Source organism: Haplochromis burtoni, unplaced genomic scaffold (genome assembly GCF_018398535.1).
Source record: "Haplochromis burtoni strain Fernald_Lab_line unplaced genomic scaffold, NCSU_Asbu1 Contig_382, whole genome shotgun sequence".
NCBI lineage: Eukaryota > Metazoa > Chordata > Actinopteri > Cichliformes > Cichlidae > Haplochromis > Haplochromis burtoni.
Genome location: NW_024582743.1, coordinates 381,193 through 399,543, shown reverse-complemented (window position 1 = coordinate 399,543; position 18,351 = coordinate 381,193). Strand labels below are relative to the sequence as shown.

General features: G+C 38.9%; 1 protein-coding gene across 3 annotated transcripts in view; it reads right to left on the bottom strand.

Moving 5' to 3' along the window:
• Window positions 1-1,146: 1,146 nt before the first annotated feature.
• LOC102300574 (WD repeat-containing protein 7) overlaps window positions 1,147-18,351 on the bottom strand; it is a 104,751-nt gene continuing 87,546 nt past the window's right edge. For all 3 annotated transcript variants that reach the window (XM_005944381.2, XM_005944384.2, XM_005944383.2), the window contains 6 exons: window positions 17,041-17,158; window positions 16,779-16,928; window positions 16,316-16,398; window positions 15,908-16,007; window positions 6,590-6,694; window positions 1,147-4,405 (listed from right to left, as the gene is read on the bottom strand). In XM_005944381.2, the coding sequence (XP_005944443.1) occupies window positions 4,202-4,405; window positions 6,590-6,694; window positions 15,908-16,007; window positions 16,316-16,398; window positions 16,779-16,928; window positions 17,041-17,158 (760 nt within the window). In that variant the 3' untranslated portion in view covers window positions 1,147-4,201. The remainder of the gene's footprint in view (window positions 4,406-6,589; window positions 6,695-15,907; window positions 16,008-16,315; window positions 16,399-16,778; window positions 16,929-17,040; window positions 17,159-18,351) is intronic.

Sequence of the window (18,351 nt, the reverse complement as noted above, 5' to 3'; positions counted from 1 at the left end):
ATAATTCCTTTAGTAGATGATGATCAACATGATCCCATTCTTCTTCAATAGTGGTGAGATCTGGGCTCTGGGGAGACCAATCCATGATAACATTGGGGGGGTGTCTATCCTTTTACGGCATTAACAGTGTGTTTGACAAATGATAAATGAAGATGATACATGAAGATGTTGCCAATCAGATGCTTAGCTATCACGGTTCATACAAGTCTGAGAGTACTTTTCCACATTTGTAATTCCATCAGGTTTTGATAAAATCCCCAACAACACTGGCTGAAGTGTTGCTCCAAACAATGACTTGCTGCAGGTAGATTTTTTAGGGGTTTTTTTGCCATTCCTCTCATCCTTCACTTGTCCAGATACGTTAAGTTTTTGGGTAATAGCTTTTTGAGAATCACCTTAATGGTGCAAAAATACAATTTTATGCTTCTCAAGCTGTTACCATTTGCACAAATTATGTGTTTTACTGACAGGCTGCTAGTAACAAAGTGTCTAAAGGTACAACTGGAAATTGATTATTTGCCAAGTTGTCTGTTAGACACAACATTGGTTTATCCCTCCGGTTGAACAACTTTTTTATACTTGAATATGATTCATAGGTCAGTGATAAGTGGCTGGACAAACAACTAAAAACAGACATTTCTCTGAAAATGGTCAAATACAAGGACTCAACTGAAAATGAGTGAAGATGATAGCAATGTCCAAAAGAAAAGCCTCCAGACATTCAGAAAGAGAATTATTGCTGAAGATCACTTTAAAAATTGCTTCTTGAAAGCAAAATATAAAGAAATGAGGCCTACTTCAAGACTTGTACAGTCCTGTATATCTGGTGATTCTGACGGGTTCTGGTGGAAATTTTTGTTAATAATCAAGTTTTTCAAAGGAGCAAATAGAGAGAAATATAAAATATAGTAATTTTTAAAGGTGTTTTAATCAGAGGTGTGTGGTAATATGAACAGAAATGCAAGCAAACCTGTAGGCTCCAGTCCCCGACCCTGATAAGTATACGTGAAAGATGGATGACTCCATCATCAAGTCTTTCCCTAATAACATGTCAGGAGCTTTTGGTTAATAAAAGTTGCCATGATCATTTGGAAAGAAAGATCAGAGTGTAGAGAATAAAACAGATGCATCATTTGACCACCACAGTCACATTTTCATCTTTATTGGACATGATGACAACACAGTTTTACACAGCAGATTTATAGGATGCACAGTAGAATCAACCTGTTCTGTTACATCACGTTAAGCTCATACATGCAATACATCACACACTCTTAAACACTCTGTAAACAATAAATACAATCAAACTAAAATGAGTAAGAAACACAGATTTCGTTTAGTGTAGACTGCAAGTAAGAAAGCAGGTGTTCGGCTGTACAAGAAGAAGAAAATATAAGCAGAAAATGGGAGAGTTTCTATATTAAAGTAACAAGACTGCTTCACTTTGTTGTAAACAGCTGGGTAAAGATGAGTTTTACCATCTCCAGTTTGGATATTTCCAGCAAATGTACCTCGTGTGTTTAAAAAAGAAAAATCCCCAGTAGGTTCTAACCATTTTGGTTCACTACCTTCACAGCAGAACCTCTTTTTCTGGCTGGATGACCAGATCTTCCTCACTTGTTATTTACTCCTCAGCTCTTCCTCTCTGCCTCCTTCATTTTTCCTCACCCTTCCTCCCTCGAGAGGCTGCCAAAAACATATTTTTTCAAACTGTTAAGTGTGCTGGAGAAAACGAAAGATTAAGATCTCAAAGCTGTCAGGACCTGGTGGACTGTTTGTGTGTGCGTGTTTTCAAAAAGAAGCCGTCTGACGAAATGCTGGAGGAACTTGTGAAAAGCTTTGACACGCCCGGGTTTACAGGTGTGTATCGGTGTTAGAAGCTTTCTGACTGCACTAATGAAACTGACAGGAGCTGGAGGGAGGAGAATGACGAGGGGAGAAAACCGAAGCAATGCAAGTTTGAGCATTTTGCAAGAGTCACAAAAATCTAAGCCCAGTACAACTGACAGAAAACACTATAAATATATTTGCATATATATTTATATATAGATAGTTTTATTCAGAAAGTGAATTCTGAGTACTAAAACAGTTAAAAAAAATTTTAAGTAATAATGTGCAAAAATGTGTCATCAACCACAAAGAACAGAGCTCAAAAACCTGATGGTAAAATTTTGCCGTTGGAAATGTCCTTTGTTGCATCTCTAAGCACCCCTAACATCGATGTAATCATGTACCAACACTGTAGAGTTTGTTTATCCCCCTGCAGAATGTGCAACTTCTGCTAGTTTGCTATTGTTAAATTTCATCATCTTCCTCCTAAGAGGTGATAGTTGTACTTGGCTTGGGGCAAACAAGGTAAATCTAGAATGATAGCAGCATTTTAAATATAAATGTATCTCTGCATCATGTATTTTTAGTGTCATAAGACGACTTTTCCATTTTGGCTCTTTTAACTTATGCTAAATAAATTTGGTCCTTCTTGTTAACCAATAGGAAAAACACATTTTCCAAAATAAGTGATTAGTGGTTTAAAAAAAACAAAACAAACAAAAAAAACTGCTGGCAGAGGCTTGAAAATGGACTGGAAATTGTGAACTGGAAAAGTGGAAATTCGCCACATTAGCCACAATACATACAAAACAGGACAGATGCTCAGATCACTGTACAACATGAACAGCCTACATACATTGCACAATGGCTCTGAGGATATATTGGCTGAATATGGACACATTTATAGTCATAGATATATTTCAAAAGTCAGATGTGAATTGCAAGAAGAGGACGATGACGATTTCACGTGCAACTGCCAAATATACAGTGTTGTCCTCTGCAAAGAAACAATCCAGTGGGAAAAAAGGAGTTTTTTAAAAACTTTTGTTTTAAATGTTAACCTCCAGAATTTTTAGCCTTTGAAAAGAGAAACAAAGTCCAGAGAAACTTTGTGGAAGTGATAGGAATGATTTCACTGGAAGAATAAAAAATAATATGAAGAGGTGGAAATAGAAGTATTTCATTAGATATTTTAGACCAAAAAGTGAATATTTTGCTTTATGAAGGTGCTGAAGGCTGAGGATCAGCCAGCTACGAACCAGTTGACATACAAAACGAGGGGTAAACGTTCATGCGACAAGTGAAATTAACAAACACAAGAAATATGATTTTTTTTTTCTTAAAAATGACCAAACATTGGGAGCTAAACTGAGCTTTCCCATTAAAAAAAAACCCCATTACTGGTAACCACTGATGATGTATCTAACTTAATTTAAATTTAAAGGTGACCAAAATAGCATTAATTTGTCTCCTTTTACATATCTGCAGTAAGAGCAGCTACACCTCCAACCTCCAAAGCTTTAATGGGACTTTCAGGACGAGCAGTCTGAAGTGAGAATGTGTGTTTAACAGTGAAAATACACTTGGGTGCAGACACACACACACACACACACAAACACTTCTGTGTGAAGCCAGAGAGGTTTCAAAAGCTTCCAAGGTGTCACAAAAATACTCACACATGTGCACACGCACATTTGTGCAGCTTGAAAGGTGAAATGCATGTACCGGTACTGGTCTTACAGAGGTCGGAGCGTACCTAAGGCCAGAGGTCAAACTAATTCCTTTCACCATTTTCTACCCCCCAAAATACACATTTTAATCAAAGTTTAATCACCAAAGTAAATACCTCCCATACATAGAAAACATTTATTAATCAAGTGATCCAATTACTGGAACTGAAATAAAAAGAAAAAAAAAAAAAAAAAAAAAAAAGAGACTTAAATTAACAGCAAAGGTTTGGAGGGTCTGTGACATCCAGCATCAACGGCAAATAAATAGGAATGGCAAAGTAAATGATTAAAAATACATCAATGCAAATCATGTAAACAAGGCTTCTATCACGGCCTATAAAGATATCACACAGTCACTTTCCTTACAATGATTACTGCAGGAGATAAAATGAGAACATGAATCTGGTCCAAACCTGGGCCTGAGCTGGGCTTTTATCATTCCTTCAGATTTTGACCTCAACTATTAGTTTTGATCATACTTCGAATCTCTTAACTCTAAGACTTGGCCACTAAAATATCATCTGAACTGCAAATACCAAAATTACCACCAAATAAATCCAGAGTGTAGCTTTCTAGAGTCTGCTTCAAAGGAAAAACCTCCTACCAGGCCCAGGTCTGTCAGCAGTAAATACAGCTTGGATTTAGACCATGAAGCGATGCTCCTTGCCATCATGGGCCATCAGGATGACATTGCGGTTGGACGTCCAGATGAGACGGGCAAGCTTCAGGTGGTTCTGGGAGCCTGGGGAGGCCGGCTGGACCGGAGGAACCTGGTACGTCTTGATGCAGCGAAGCTGAGGAGCAGAGTTCAGCATTCCGATGCTGCCCAGCAGACTGGTGTTCATCTGAGGAGGACCAACAACACATGAAGCCACACATTCACCTTATCTATCAATCAAAGCCTTTTAACATTTGCCAGGTGTTCATAGGTGACCAATTTAGGGTTAAGTTTCATTTTTAGCAACGTGCTAAACAAGCAGAGTTTTATAAACTAGAAGCTAGAAGATGCTTTCAATTCAAGTTTCTTGGATAAAGTAAAGTTGGTGGACTAAAACAGGGAGAATCACTATGATACTTGCACTTCCCAAACACTAAACAGGTCACTAGCAACCTGGAGGATTTTAACCAGTTTATTGCTCAGCCAGCCTGGGAGGTTTGAAGTTTGGCTGTATGGATGTTTTTTCAGTATTGGAGCAGGTCAGGTATGTTAAATTAATTTTAGTTCCTGGGGAACATACATACCACCCCAAGTTGATCTCAGATGGGCCAAATCAGTAAAACCAATGGGTAGTAAGCTATCTTTGTTTTTAACGTAAGTGCAAATGCAGCTATTGGTGAGATGGAATCATTAATGACTTTTCTGATTAACAACTTTTGCAGTTTGCAAAGCCATCCACAGTAGACTGGATTGGTCTACCTTCATCCATGGGTACTCTTTTAAAAGAGATTTTTGATCTCACAGTTTCATTTCTGGAAAATGAAAACCCACTTTATAACTATTTCTGTGAGCCTTTTTTGTCATAGTCTTGGTTTTCTGCGTATTATTCAAGCATCACTTTCTGGTTAAATACAATTTAAAGAACGATTTTATGGAGCAGCAGGTAACTGATAAAACATAAGGCAGGAAGAGCTGGGCTAGCTGGTCAGTATTGCCTGAATTTTCAAAATAAAAGCAAGGGAATGGTGTCATTCTCAGACAGCCATTAATAAACCTGAACGTCCCACTCATGCGCTCATGTGAAGTCTGTGTAGGAAACACTGCCTTCTCTTTCTACTGAGAGCTGATATCTCCTCCCTCATTTTGACAAAAATTAGTTATTGAACATCCGATGATCATCAGTTTCTGCTGAACCCTGTGAAGACGTCTCAGAGGGAAAACCTGGAGTTTAACCCCAGAGTGTGTCTATGTAGGAAATACACAGCGAGTGGAAACCAAGACTACACTGCCTCACACACACACACACACGCCCCGACAGAGCGTCTGCCAGCTCATTACCACAGCAGCCGTCTTGCCGGCGCGCTTACAGTGGTTTATGCTTACAGTAATGCCATGTGTGTGTGTATGTGTGTGTGTGTGTGTGTGTGTGTGTGTGTGTGTGTGTGTGTGTGTGTGTGTGTGTGGAGACATCTGTGTCAGAGGTCGTAAAGACCTTTCACTCAAAATAACGGTTCCTGGAAGAAGATAAGAGGAGCTTGATCGGTTATCTGAGTTTGTTATAGTTTATTTAGATGCTTTATGTGTTAAGACTTTTATTTTCAAGTTAATTTTTTAGTTTGTGTAGATACAGTGGAATTAAAAGTAAACATGTAAATGAAAATATCTAAATTCAGTTTTTTATGTTTTTAACCCACTGTACAGAACAGTCATGACTGAAAGCAGCCAACTGGACAGTATTTTTTTTTTAAATTTGTTCAAATCCACCACTGGTTTGTCTGAAAAGAAGTGAAATCTGAAGCTGTTTGCATGCTGATAAACTGATAGCTCTTTACACTTGGCAGATTTCATGTAAACTTTAAGATACCTGCAGGGAGGAGTCTAAAGGAGGGCTCAGCATTTATTCCACTGTATATATACTAAAGAAATCCTTAGCTATTGTTTTTCCCCCCGATTTATAATATAAATATTAATTTAGAAATAAGTTATTCTCTTGTCTCATAGAATAAACTTTTTTAAACGCAAAAAGCTGCACAAAGGGTCAGTCTAATTTCTTGCACTGCATAAACCACATCCTTTCTTTTATCTATTTTATCTAATCTATTTCTTTAGTTTTGTGTAACGTTTTTTTGCTTGAATAAAAAGACAAGGGTGGAAATGTGCAAAAAAGGTTGCCCTTCACATAAAGCTTTAAATCTGCTTTAAATATACTGGAAGTTCATATCAAACCACAAACCCAAGTCCATGTTTATTACATCAGAAACAAACTCACCTTTGTAACTCTGACTCTATACAGTCTTACCACAAAATAGTTAACGACTTCAGAAGGATTGCATTAAGACAGTTTGTATGTGTCTGTATGGGTGAGTCTTACCTGCCAGAAGGAGATATGGCTGTCAGCGCTGGAGTAGGTTGCCAGATAACGGCCATCAGGGGCGAATGATACCGCTGTGATTGGACCTTTGTGACCATGAATGTTCTACAGAGGAACAATATGGGATAAAACAAACTCATTAAAAACAAATGAAGAATAAAATAAAGTGAATAAAAAAACATGCCGTAGATGGAAAACAAAACAGAGCATCAATGCTCGTTTCTCTTTTTACTAGTAACTGTTAAATGAAAAACTTATGCAAACTTCATTTAAAACTCCAGGAGTCATAAACTGTGTGTTGATGGTGTCAACATGCAGAAATCAGCCTGTTAAAAATATTTACTCTTTAACATTTACCACAAGTACTTTACTCGGAAGACAAATGAGGTGGTCTAATTCAAACTGTGCTATGGGATTAATTTTCCACCAACTGGTTAAACATTTAAAACAAAAATAAATTAGGGGAAAGTGTAAAGTAAATAAACACAAGAAAACTTAAATGTAAATTCAGAAGAAAATAAAATTATTCAATCTTTGTGATGTTTTATGAATTAATATCTAAGAAAAACAAACCACTCAAATCAATTAGACAGGCATCCGAATCAACCAATACATCTGGTAACCAACCAAAATAGAAACAGGTAGGCAATCAACTAACCACCCAGGAGGGCAACCAGCCAGGCATACAACCAACCAGGTGGATAACTAAACTAAGCCAATAATTCTTGAATTCAATAAAACAAATAGGAAGGCAACCAAACCAGGAACCAGGCAATCAAACAGGCAAGCAACGAAACAACCAGTCAACCAGGCAGCCATGCAACCAAACAACAAGGTGGGTAACCAGTCAACCAGCTAGCCAGGTGCGTAAGCAACCACCCAAACAAGTAGGCAGGCATGTAGCTAAACAGCCAATCAATTAGGCAGGCAACCTATCAACCAAACAGGTAAAGAAAGACCTCTTTTATTACTTATTTATTAATACGTTTGTGGTTTTGATTCCCCACATTTGTCTGCTTTACACTTTAAATAGCCATCTATAAAAAGCACAGTTCTGATATGTCCAACCCTCTTCTGATGAGAGCTTGTTGCTCTGTTTGTTGCTGTGATGATGGGAAGCCATTTTTATTGAGGGTTTTATAACACTGACAACAGACCAGAACAAAATACCACTTTACAGTATCACTTTACAGTTTTATCAGCCAGCAGCACATCACTCACTATCATCACTTAAAGCCGCTAAAATGAGAGCATGCCCCGATTTCCCAGACAGTTCCTCTTTCTGATGGCTGGAGGTTCAGTTCAATAAACTCTGCTCCGTGATGAAGCCTGAATGAAAAACAAATTTTGGCCCTTGTTGAAATTTCATTGAGGCATTTTAGAAAAACTCTGCATCGACAGCACGTGTTCGCTTTGGCAGAGATAATTCCATCAGATGGGTGGCAGCTTCTGGTCCGACAGATGCTGCCATTCGCCTCCAGAACTCTGGGGACAAAATATACCGCTGCGTGTAACACAATAAACTGTCCCACCAGATGCAGGGTGTGTAACGCAATAAAAGAAATCACCCCCCCCCACCCGCCTGCCTTTGCTTGCGACTGGGATTACAAACTCTCACCTCCAGATGAGATTAAGACGCGTCGCCTCAGGCACCCAGACTCTGAAATAATAACCAGTGTGTGGCGATTAAAGCTTAAAAAAAATAATAACACAATGAAATGAAAATCTCATCTTTCTAATTCGTTCTCTCCCTCCTTTTTTTCCCCCTTTAAAGGGCAAACCCTATTAGATTCCAGCAGTGTTGTCTGGGAAAAAAGCAGAATTATTTTTATTTCCTTCATCCCTCTCTTCCCCCCATTCAGTGTCTGTCTTCATCTCTACTTTTCCCCTCCATTTTTCTATCTCTTAGGAGAGATCCCAAATCTCATTTCCTGTCACTACTCACCTTAAAGGGAAAATGATCAAAAACAGAGTAAATGCGGTTTGTCTGCAAACAATCATCAGCCCTAACTAAAGGATACTGAAGCCACTGAGAGGGAAATATGACAACTACATCCAGTTGCTCTAAGTCAAAATGCCCACAGTCATGTTAATCCAAAACCAATAAGTAAACTATGTCTTCAAAAGTGCTTTTCGAGACCAAGAAGAGTCACAACCTGCTTTTACAAAGGTAAATAAACAAAAACAGCCAAATGCCCAGGAAAACACAAAACACAGACACTACCGCAATTGCTTGTCTCAGCAGATTTATTTTAAACTGGGGGTTTAAAATGAATCTGTTCAGACAAGGATGAGGTCAAAGAACAGGACAACCATGGAGTCAAGGTTGTGAAAAGATAGTGGTAAGATGTCCATAGTTTTGGAAGTTTTGGGGTCTGGAAGACCCAATCATCTTTAGTTTTCAGCGGAATCACAAAAAAGCCCCTGTCTGAGAACCTGACCACATGAATGGATTATTTCCATAGTGCAGGTTGGGGGCCTCACCCGGTGAGGGCATAAAAGACTGAACCAAGATTTTAAAATGGCATTACAATGTAAAGTGACTTGAGGTGACTGCTGTTGTGATTTGGTGCTATATAAATAAAAATGACATTGATTTGAAATTTTAAAACAACTTATCCAATTCGTGAGATTTAAAAGAGACGTAGTGTCATCAGCATAGAAGTGATACATGATTTTAAAACTGCTGGTAATAGAGATGTTCGATATAACAATATATCTATATCTAGATATATCTAGATATCTTTCAATGATATATCTATATCTAATATATATCTATATCTCTAGATATCTCTAGATATATCTCTATATCTCTATATATCTAGATATCTATATATCTATTATCTATATATCTATATATCTATATCTTATATATCTATCTATATCTATATCTATATATCTATATCTATATCTATATATCTATATCTATATATATATATCTATATATCTATATATATCTATATCTATATATATCTCTATATATATATCTTTATATCTCTTATATCTCTATATCTCTATATCTATATCTCTATCTCTCTCTCTATATCTCTATTCTCTATCTCTCTATATCTCTATTATCTCTATATCTATATCTATATCTATTATCTCTATATATCTACTATCTATCTATACTATATCTATATCTCTATCTATATATATCTATATCTCTATATCTATATATCTATCTATATATCTATCATATCTATCTATCTATATCTCTATCTAGATATCTAGATATCTAGATATCTAGATATATCTAGATCTATAGATATATCTAGATATATAGATATCTAGATATCTATAGATATCTAGATATCTATATATCTATAGATATTATTATATCATAACTAGGGCTGTTCGATATAACGATATATATCGGATGACGATATAAAAACATCTATCGTTTCATTTTACGCTATCGTTTGTTTCGTGGTGTTGCAAAATAAACTGTTAATGGCAATATTTTCATCATTTTGATGGTCACTGTAGTGATTATATTAATTTCTTAAAGTTCTCTCTTTCTCTTATGTTTAAATAACCACACTACAGACGGACTACCGACTGTTTTTATGCGTTGTCGTTAGCAACAACGACGATAAATCCAGCGTGCGGCTCCACGTCCGCTTGTTTATTTTCCACATAAACCTTTTACTATAAAGCTAAAGATCCTGTTAAGGTTTTTCAAAATAAACTGAAATGATAACAAAATACATTATTCTCAAATATCAAATTTCAGAATATGCATCAAACAAATTACCTCAAATAAAAACATGAACTATAAATGGTGCTTACAGTCACCACGTGGATGCAGGCACAGAGAATACCAGCATGGCCAGTGAAGATGAGTCAAGATGATTGCCTGAGATTCACAGAATGTACAGAAAATGTAAAAGTTTCGTGATATATATTGTTGTCGGGACGATGTCTTATATCGGGGTATGAGATTTTGATCATATCGCACAGCCCTAGCTGATAATGTGAGGCAATGGGAGAACACACAATGAAAACAAGAGAAGACAACCTGGGAATGTAGTAGAATGGTAAAATGCTCCAAAATATCTAATTCAGTGATTCAAATTTGCAGATGTAAAGTCTAGCAGACAAATTCTACCCCTCGTGCAGTTTTTTGTTAATTTCTGCTGTAAAGTTGGACATTTCAAAATTAAAGTCTGGAGCTTCAGGTGGGCATTAGAGGAACTGGAGTTTTGGGCTCTTCTCCATCGGCTTCATCAGTCAACTACACAGTCTCCCAGCTCTTGTGCTTAGAAAACAGAACAAATTTAGGTTTAGACACACATGAGAGCTAGTTACTTATATTCAGGTGTTTTTCTTGTTTGGTTTTTTTTAGACAATTTTTGAGTTCCTGACAATAAACAGAGGATTCTGACATTGCTATGTGGGGACAGTTTCATTTGATGTGCAGCTGCCATTTTGTTCAGATGCCCTCTAAAAGTCAGAAACTGAGGAGGTATCTTTGTTTTTCCTCACTGTGGATGCATGAACTAGCTCCTCTGCCTGACATCCTTCCTTCTTGCTCATAGCAGCGATCATCACGCTTTGGTTCACAGTCACTGTTAGTTTTAATCACTTCATTTAAATATTATTTTGTCTTCCTCAGATCCTCACGCAGAGAAGGTGAAATAAAAAATAATGTAGAAAACAAACTGTATAACATGGATTAAACATTGATGCTTCCATATATATTATGATCTCTGTGTGCGTGCGTGTGTGTGTGTGCGTGCGTGCGTGTCTCACAGTGGACTGCCTACCAAATCAATCAACCTATCAGAGCGCAGTGAAGCACACTGAAACCATTTACAGCACTCTGTACTCCAATACACCTGACGCCTGGGGCTCCGCTGTGTGTGTCTGTGTGTGTATGTGCGCGTGTGCATCACATGGGTGCTTCACCCCATTTTATTATTCCATCTTCTCTGACGAAGACTGACAGCTTGTAAATCCCGCCCCCTTGCTGAACAACTATTACGTTAACCAATAGGAGAGGGTTTTTTGGGGGGTTTTGGACAGGCAGTACCCCGTATGTTATCATCAGATGGGAATTATAATAGTGAGAAGTTGTTATGTGTGGACAAAAAACTCAACACAAAAAAACAACCCAGGACCAAGACAGCTACAGGAATAAAACCAACTTCCTCCTGTCAACAATAAGTACAGCTAGAAAAACAAGGGTGCGTGCGACTGGTGGACTAGAAGCTGTTACTGCTCTCGCTAGTTGACACCAGAAATTAAAATCTTTCAAATTTTTAACTAAAGTTGAACATCGTAACAATTTAAAGGTAGAAACAGTACTTTGAATTATAAGAGGAGTGGCTGTTTATTGGCTGTGGGATTAAACTGACATCTAACTGAGGCTTCTACCCAAATCATCGTCCATTTAAAATGCAATATGGTTATCAAAGAACTAGATTAATACTTTCAAATAGCACTTAAATACACAGACACTATTTATATGACCAGAGTACGTCTTCTTACTTTTTAGACTCATTTTTCCCCTCATTTATAACTTTAGCATTTAGTTTCCAGGAACATCTGCAGTTAAAAACATATTCCTCATAGAGTGTTTTACACAGCAAATAGCAGCTGAACGTGGTGTAGGTATCACAGTAGCCCAATTACCACCAGAATAGGGACACAGTTTACATTAATTCATCATGTCATGCATTGCGGGAGACGATTCTTCAGGTTAATTTTGGCTACGCTGCCACCTTCATCTGCAGGTTTCAGCTGTTAGAGAGAAACAGATGCAAAAAGAGGTACGAAATCACTCAGATTGTTTCTTTGTGTTCAATTAGTAGACTGAGTAGAGTCTGTTAAAGAAGCAAGCAGCTGGAGACACACACACACACACGCTGCTGACAAAGGGCTGTTCACGGAGGCTGATCAAAGCCGTGGCAGATGGTCATGCGGGGACTAGCTAGCTACGGTTGGACACACACACACACCCGCTTGCACACACACACATGCAAAGATTGATTATGAACAAAAACTGCCTCTCATCTCCTTCTACTCTCCGTCTTTGCTTTTCTTCTGGTCCCCATTTTTCGCCTCCTCCACTATTTCAAAGAGGTCGTCTCTCCTTTCTCTCCTCCTTCTCACTTTGTTTTAAATACACTAAAACAAGTCAAACAATTTAGCTCCTCTGAAATTCTTGGAAATCGAGATGTTCCCATTTTTCCAAGGAGATGCCGTTTATTCAGAAGTCTCTAAAGAGATCTGACAACTTTCTGCTGCTGCGTTAAATTTGTAAAATTAAAAAAAAATAAATAAATAATAATTTAGCCCCATGGAGGACAAAGCTGGCCCCTATTGTGATGATTATTTTAAGTTGTCATGAACACAAACTGACAGCTGACATTCTTAGAGGTGATGCAACACACCGTTTCCGAATTCCCCTTTTGAGTACACAGCAATTTACTTGTGTAACTTGGAACAGCCCCCCTGCAACCCTGATAAGGATAAGAGGAAGAGAATGGATGGATGGACATTGGCAAGCTGACTATTATGAGTGCATGATTTTCTAAACTGAGTCTGGTGAAACAATCTAAAGTGTAGTTCAGAAAACTTCGGTTTTGTATTATTCTGCAGTCAAAGAGTTGCAACAAAAAAATATTTTTCCTCAGAAGTGAAAGAGGTTTTCTCTGCTCGGTGATGTAAGTGACACGCTGCACTGCAAATTAAATGATTTTTTTCCTCAAAAAAAATCATTGTTGTACTTGCATCTGAACAAACCACATGACTTCTGGAACAATGTCCCTTAGACAGACGAAACCAAAGTGGTGATGTTGAAGAAGAGGGGCGATCGTGGCAGTTCGTCTTGTAATCGGAAGGTTGCCAGTTCGAGCCCCGGCTCCAACAGTCTCGGTCGTTGTGTCCTTGGGCAAGACACTTCAGCCGTTGCCTACTGGTGGTGGTCAGAGGGCCCGGTGGCGCCAGTGTCCGGCAGCCTCGCCTCTGTCAGTGTGCCTGACTGGTAGCTTGGCATCGCCAGTGTGTGAATGTGTGTGTGAATGGATGGATGACTGAATGTGTAAAGCGCTTTGGGGTCCTTAGGGACTAAGTAAAAGCGCTATACAAATACAGGCCATTTACCATGTTCAAGCATAATGCGCAGCACCACCACGTTTGGAGAAAACCAAACAACGTATCAGCGGTGGTGGTGGTAAATGGACTGGTTCTTATATAGCGCTTTTCTACTCTTCTGAGCACTCAAAGCAATGTGCATTCACACATTCACACCCATTCGCACAAGAACATTTTCTTAGTGCTTTCTAACTAACACGCACATTCATACTCCGATGGATACATCAGAGAGCAATTTGGGGTTAATATCTTGCCCAAGGATATTTAGCATGCAGACTAGGGGAAGCAAGGAATCAAACCACCAACCTTCCGATCAGTAGATGACCTGCTCTACTGCCTGAGCTATAGCCATCCGTGGTGGTGGTGGAGGGGTGCTGATTTGGGCTTGCTTTGCAGCTACAGGACAAGGGTAATCTTACGGTCATTGAGTCATCCATGAACTCCCCCACAGACCAAAATATTCTACTTAGGATTGTGCATAAACCAATGACTGCAAACCTAAATGCACTGAAGCAATGTTGTAAAGATAAGTTGGTCAAAATCCTTCCCCCATGATGTGAGAGACTGAAGTCATAGAGAGAAGGTGGCTTCCCAAGCTACTGAATCATGGGAAGTTCTCAAGTATGTAAATAAAGAGGGTCTACAACAAAGTGCAAACCACTGGTTACACTCAAGAGCTGGTTATTTATAAACGCTAATTCTGGTTTTTAAAAGACTCCTAAATACAGCAAAAGTATTTGTCTGGCCAATGTTTAACCTCATCCATTAGCCTGCACTTAATTTTAACCGTTTTCTTAGTGTTTGCTCACTTTTAGACTCCTCTACTGTTTAATCGACTAATATTAGGTGCCTGGAACATTGCTGCAGCTAGAAGCCTTGCTGTACAGGTTTTAATTACAGCTGTGGGAAGACCATTTAAGAAATAGTGAGCTTTAAACATTCTTCTTTTCTGGCTGAATTAATTACCCATTTCTGTAAGTGTGTTAATAAAGATAATAGCTTTATGTTGCACCTGAAATAAAACACCTGTAATGGTTCCAGCAGAGAGAGACACACTTCCTACAAAGCCATTATCTATTAAAAGTTAATTACTGCAAATAACACACTTCCTACAAAGCCATTATCTATCAGTCTCACTCACACACACACACACAGACACACACACACGCACACACACACACACACACACACACACACACACACACACACACACACACACACACACACACACACAATCAAACGAGATGTTGGGTGAAAAGGCCCGTGCTGTTATCAGATATAAATGACCCCCTCCACCAGAGTAGACTGCTCAGGTTACTGCAAATCAATACACAGCAAATTATCAACACACACCCGCTCATACAAGAAATACACACAAACATGGAGACCAGCAGCTCACACACACGCGCGAGACACAAACATGATTAAGAGAGTCATTGCTTCATCATTAATCAATTACTGAGGGGTGAAAAAATGAAACTCCTCTCCTCCTTATCTCCTCCTCTCTCATTTAAACCTACTGTTTCTGCTCCTCCTCATTTCCTCCAGTTTGAGCTAAAGCATCCTGTTTGCAAACAGATGGAAACTTTCCAACATAATGAGCAAACAGAGATTAAAGGCATCTATTATGCTTAATTTTCTGTCATATCTGCTGTTTCAGATGGATTAAATATGGCCAAATAATGACATCAGTGCGTGCAAAAGCCAAAGACAAAAACTGAACACTCAGTTTACCTGCTCACATGTGTTTTCTAATTATAAAAGGATGAAAACATGATGGTGCTTAAGTTTTGAGATGTCTTAGAGTTGAGTTAATATATCTGAGTTTTGGTTACCTTCTCGCCTTCCCCTGCTTCAAGGACTTTGTATACCAGACATTAACCTTTTGGTTTTCTAATCATTGATGAAATCTCTCTTTGCCTCCTGCACTCTGTACTAAAGACCTATCTGTGGAGAGAGCTGGTTTTCCACGTGCAGTCATAATTATGGTTGGAAATCTGTTGAACGCCTTGGGCCGTGAAGGCTACATGCAGGGGTGGATTAATACAAAGTGGGATGGATGGATGAGAGTGGGAAAATGAATGAAAAAGAAGATGATCTGTGTGAAGGAGGCGGTGGAAGAAAGGATGTGTAAAGCTGGGGTCCAGAGTAAAAACCAACTTCATCTGGTGTAATCAAACAGCTGTTGAGCTGATCAGTTTAGGTTTTTCGATGTACCTGACATTTCCCTGTACGGACATCGTAGAGGGCCACTGAACCTTGGCGAGCTCCGACAGCGATGCGGTGACTGCGGTCGCAGTAACCAACCATGTAGAACCTAAAAAGGTGGACAGCAAACACACATGAACATTTAACACTGTATAAGGGAAGATGTTTAGCGATGAAGGAAGATTTCATTCATCCATTTTCTTCCTCTTGTCCAATTCTGGGGGCTCACCCCCACCCCCACCTCAAGGTTAATTTTTATGTAAACAAACAAATGGAAACACTAATAGCACACTGAGACTGACACACCTTAATGTAATGTAAACGGTCACAGACACAGCAGTCAGGGCCCAGCTCGCCTTTCCCAGCCCCTCCCAGTTTGAAGATATTACTTGGGGTTGAACCTGATGACAAACTTACTTGCAAATAGCAGGGAAACATTCCTGCAGTCCTTTCTTCTTCACCAGAGAACCTTCAATACAGTACATGATGATATCCATCACCTAAGGATCAGGAGAACAGTTTTTATTGTAGTTGAAGTTAACCTATGTAGCTTGTTTCCATGTATTAAACACTTTTTATTGCCAGGGTCTGAACAGATCATCTTCTCTGACTCTCCTTTAGTTTGGTTTATAAATCCAACCCTGAGTCATGGGGTTGACTAGCCAGCAGCTTCTGATTCAGCACTTTCAGGTCTTTTCTGTTTTGGATGATGCTAGCTTTCACTGGCGTCATTAATAACAATAGTTGTCTAAGGGTAAAAAGAGCTCCTTTTTTATTTTGGTAAAGTCAAATACTTAATTGAATTATATTATGCTTGTGTCCTTGGCTGGGATTTTTGAGAATGTTATCTTTCATCGATCTCAAATATAGTTCGAATTACTTCAACCAGAAGATCCACGACGTCTCCAGGCATCTTCTCAATCAGGATGTCGATCACTCGCAGGATCTCTGTTTTGGCTCTGGCCAGAGTGGTCGTGTGAATGTTCTGCTGTGACTGAGAGTTCGCCTGAGCAGCGTTGTGCCGATGAACCTGAAAAGATATAACACTTATATTTATAAGAGCTGGAGAGGGAAAACAGTTGGTGAGTACCTAATAAGATGGCTTTGGTTTCAGCAGCTGGTAAAGAAGTCTGAAAACACACCTCTTTTGCAATGGTGGTGATGAAGGCAGGCGGCCGGGCGGTGGCAATAAGAGAGAGGGCGTGACGGGCTGAACGGGCCGAATCTGCTGGAGGGTTGAGGGGCAAACCCATGGTGACACTGGAGAACGAGGGAGTAAAATGTATCGTTCAGATGTTTGAAATTACTGTTTAAAAAACACAAAATACTAACAGAGACCGAATTAATGCAAAAAATACTAATGCAAAACAACAGTAACAACAGAGTTTGACTAGCAAAGTTCCAACTCAAAGCCCTGCAGCGGTCTGCAGCATACCCCAGCAACCATCGGTTGCTAGGGAAAAGTTTGTAATCCCTGATTGGTTGGTGAGTGGTTGCAGGAGGTTGCTGCCAGTCACAAGGGGAAACTGGTCAAAATGTCTTACTGCAGCCAACACATTTTAAAAGGGGCAACTATAACTTTACAGTTTTATGCTTGGAGAGTAGATGGCAAGTTTTTGCTGACAAGCTGGCAACTTCCATCCAAACTACAGGCAACTGCAGAAATCTGCTAACAAAAGCAATCACAAGGAGGTTTTTGGTGCAAGGCCTTATTTGGGACCGATTTCACCAAGCCACTGCCATCACTCACTCGCATACTTGTTTAGGAATACACATTTTAAACAAACCATCTACCAAAGTGAAAACAACAATCTGGGTTGCCAATACCTGTTTATGTTCCTCTTATTCTTCATAGAGAATAGATTAGGGGATTTTTGCTGTTGATACTACAACATATCGCAGTACATTGATGCTGAAAAGATGGCTATGGAAGGCAATATTTTTGCTTGTAAATTGTGACACTTTGAATGTAAAATTGATTTGGTTTCAGTTTTTAAACAGAGCCAAAGTGTGTTTCCCAGCACTGAAAATTGAATCTTCCATCTTTGGTGATTATGAAGTTATGAGGCCTTAAAAAAAGCCATAGCACCAAATTTAAACCCAGGACATACTCATTATTGTTTTATGTGGTTTTGCTGGGATTTGCTGACAATAAGAAAACCATGCAAGGCTTATCTCTTAGAGATTTTACAAATCTAAAGGGGGACTTAGACATTTCAATCAGCCACTTTAGGCGAGTGGAAGAAAACAAGACAAATCTGAGAAAAGCAACGGCGAGATTGAGTTTTACAAATATATGGAGTGAAGAGATTAGCCAGCAGCTTATAATGTCAAGGCCAAGTCAATGGGAGCCATTCACCAGGCGACAACATAATGGACTCCCACAATGCAACAGGAATTAGACACACACACACACACACACACACACACACACACACACACACACACACACA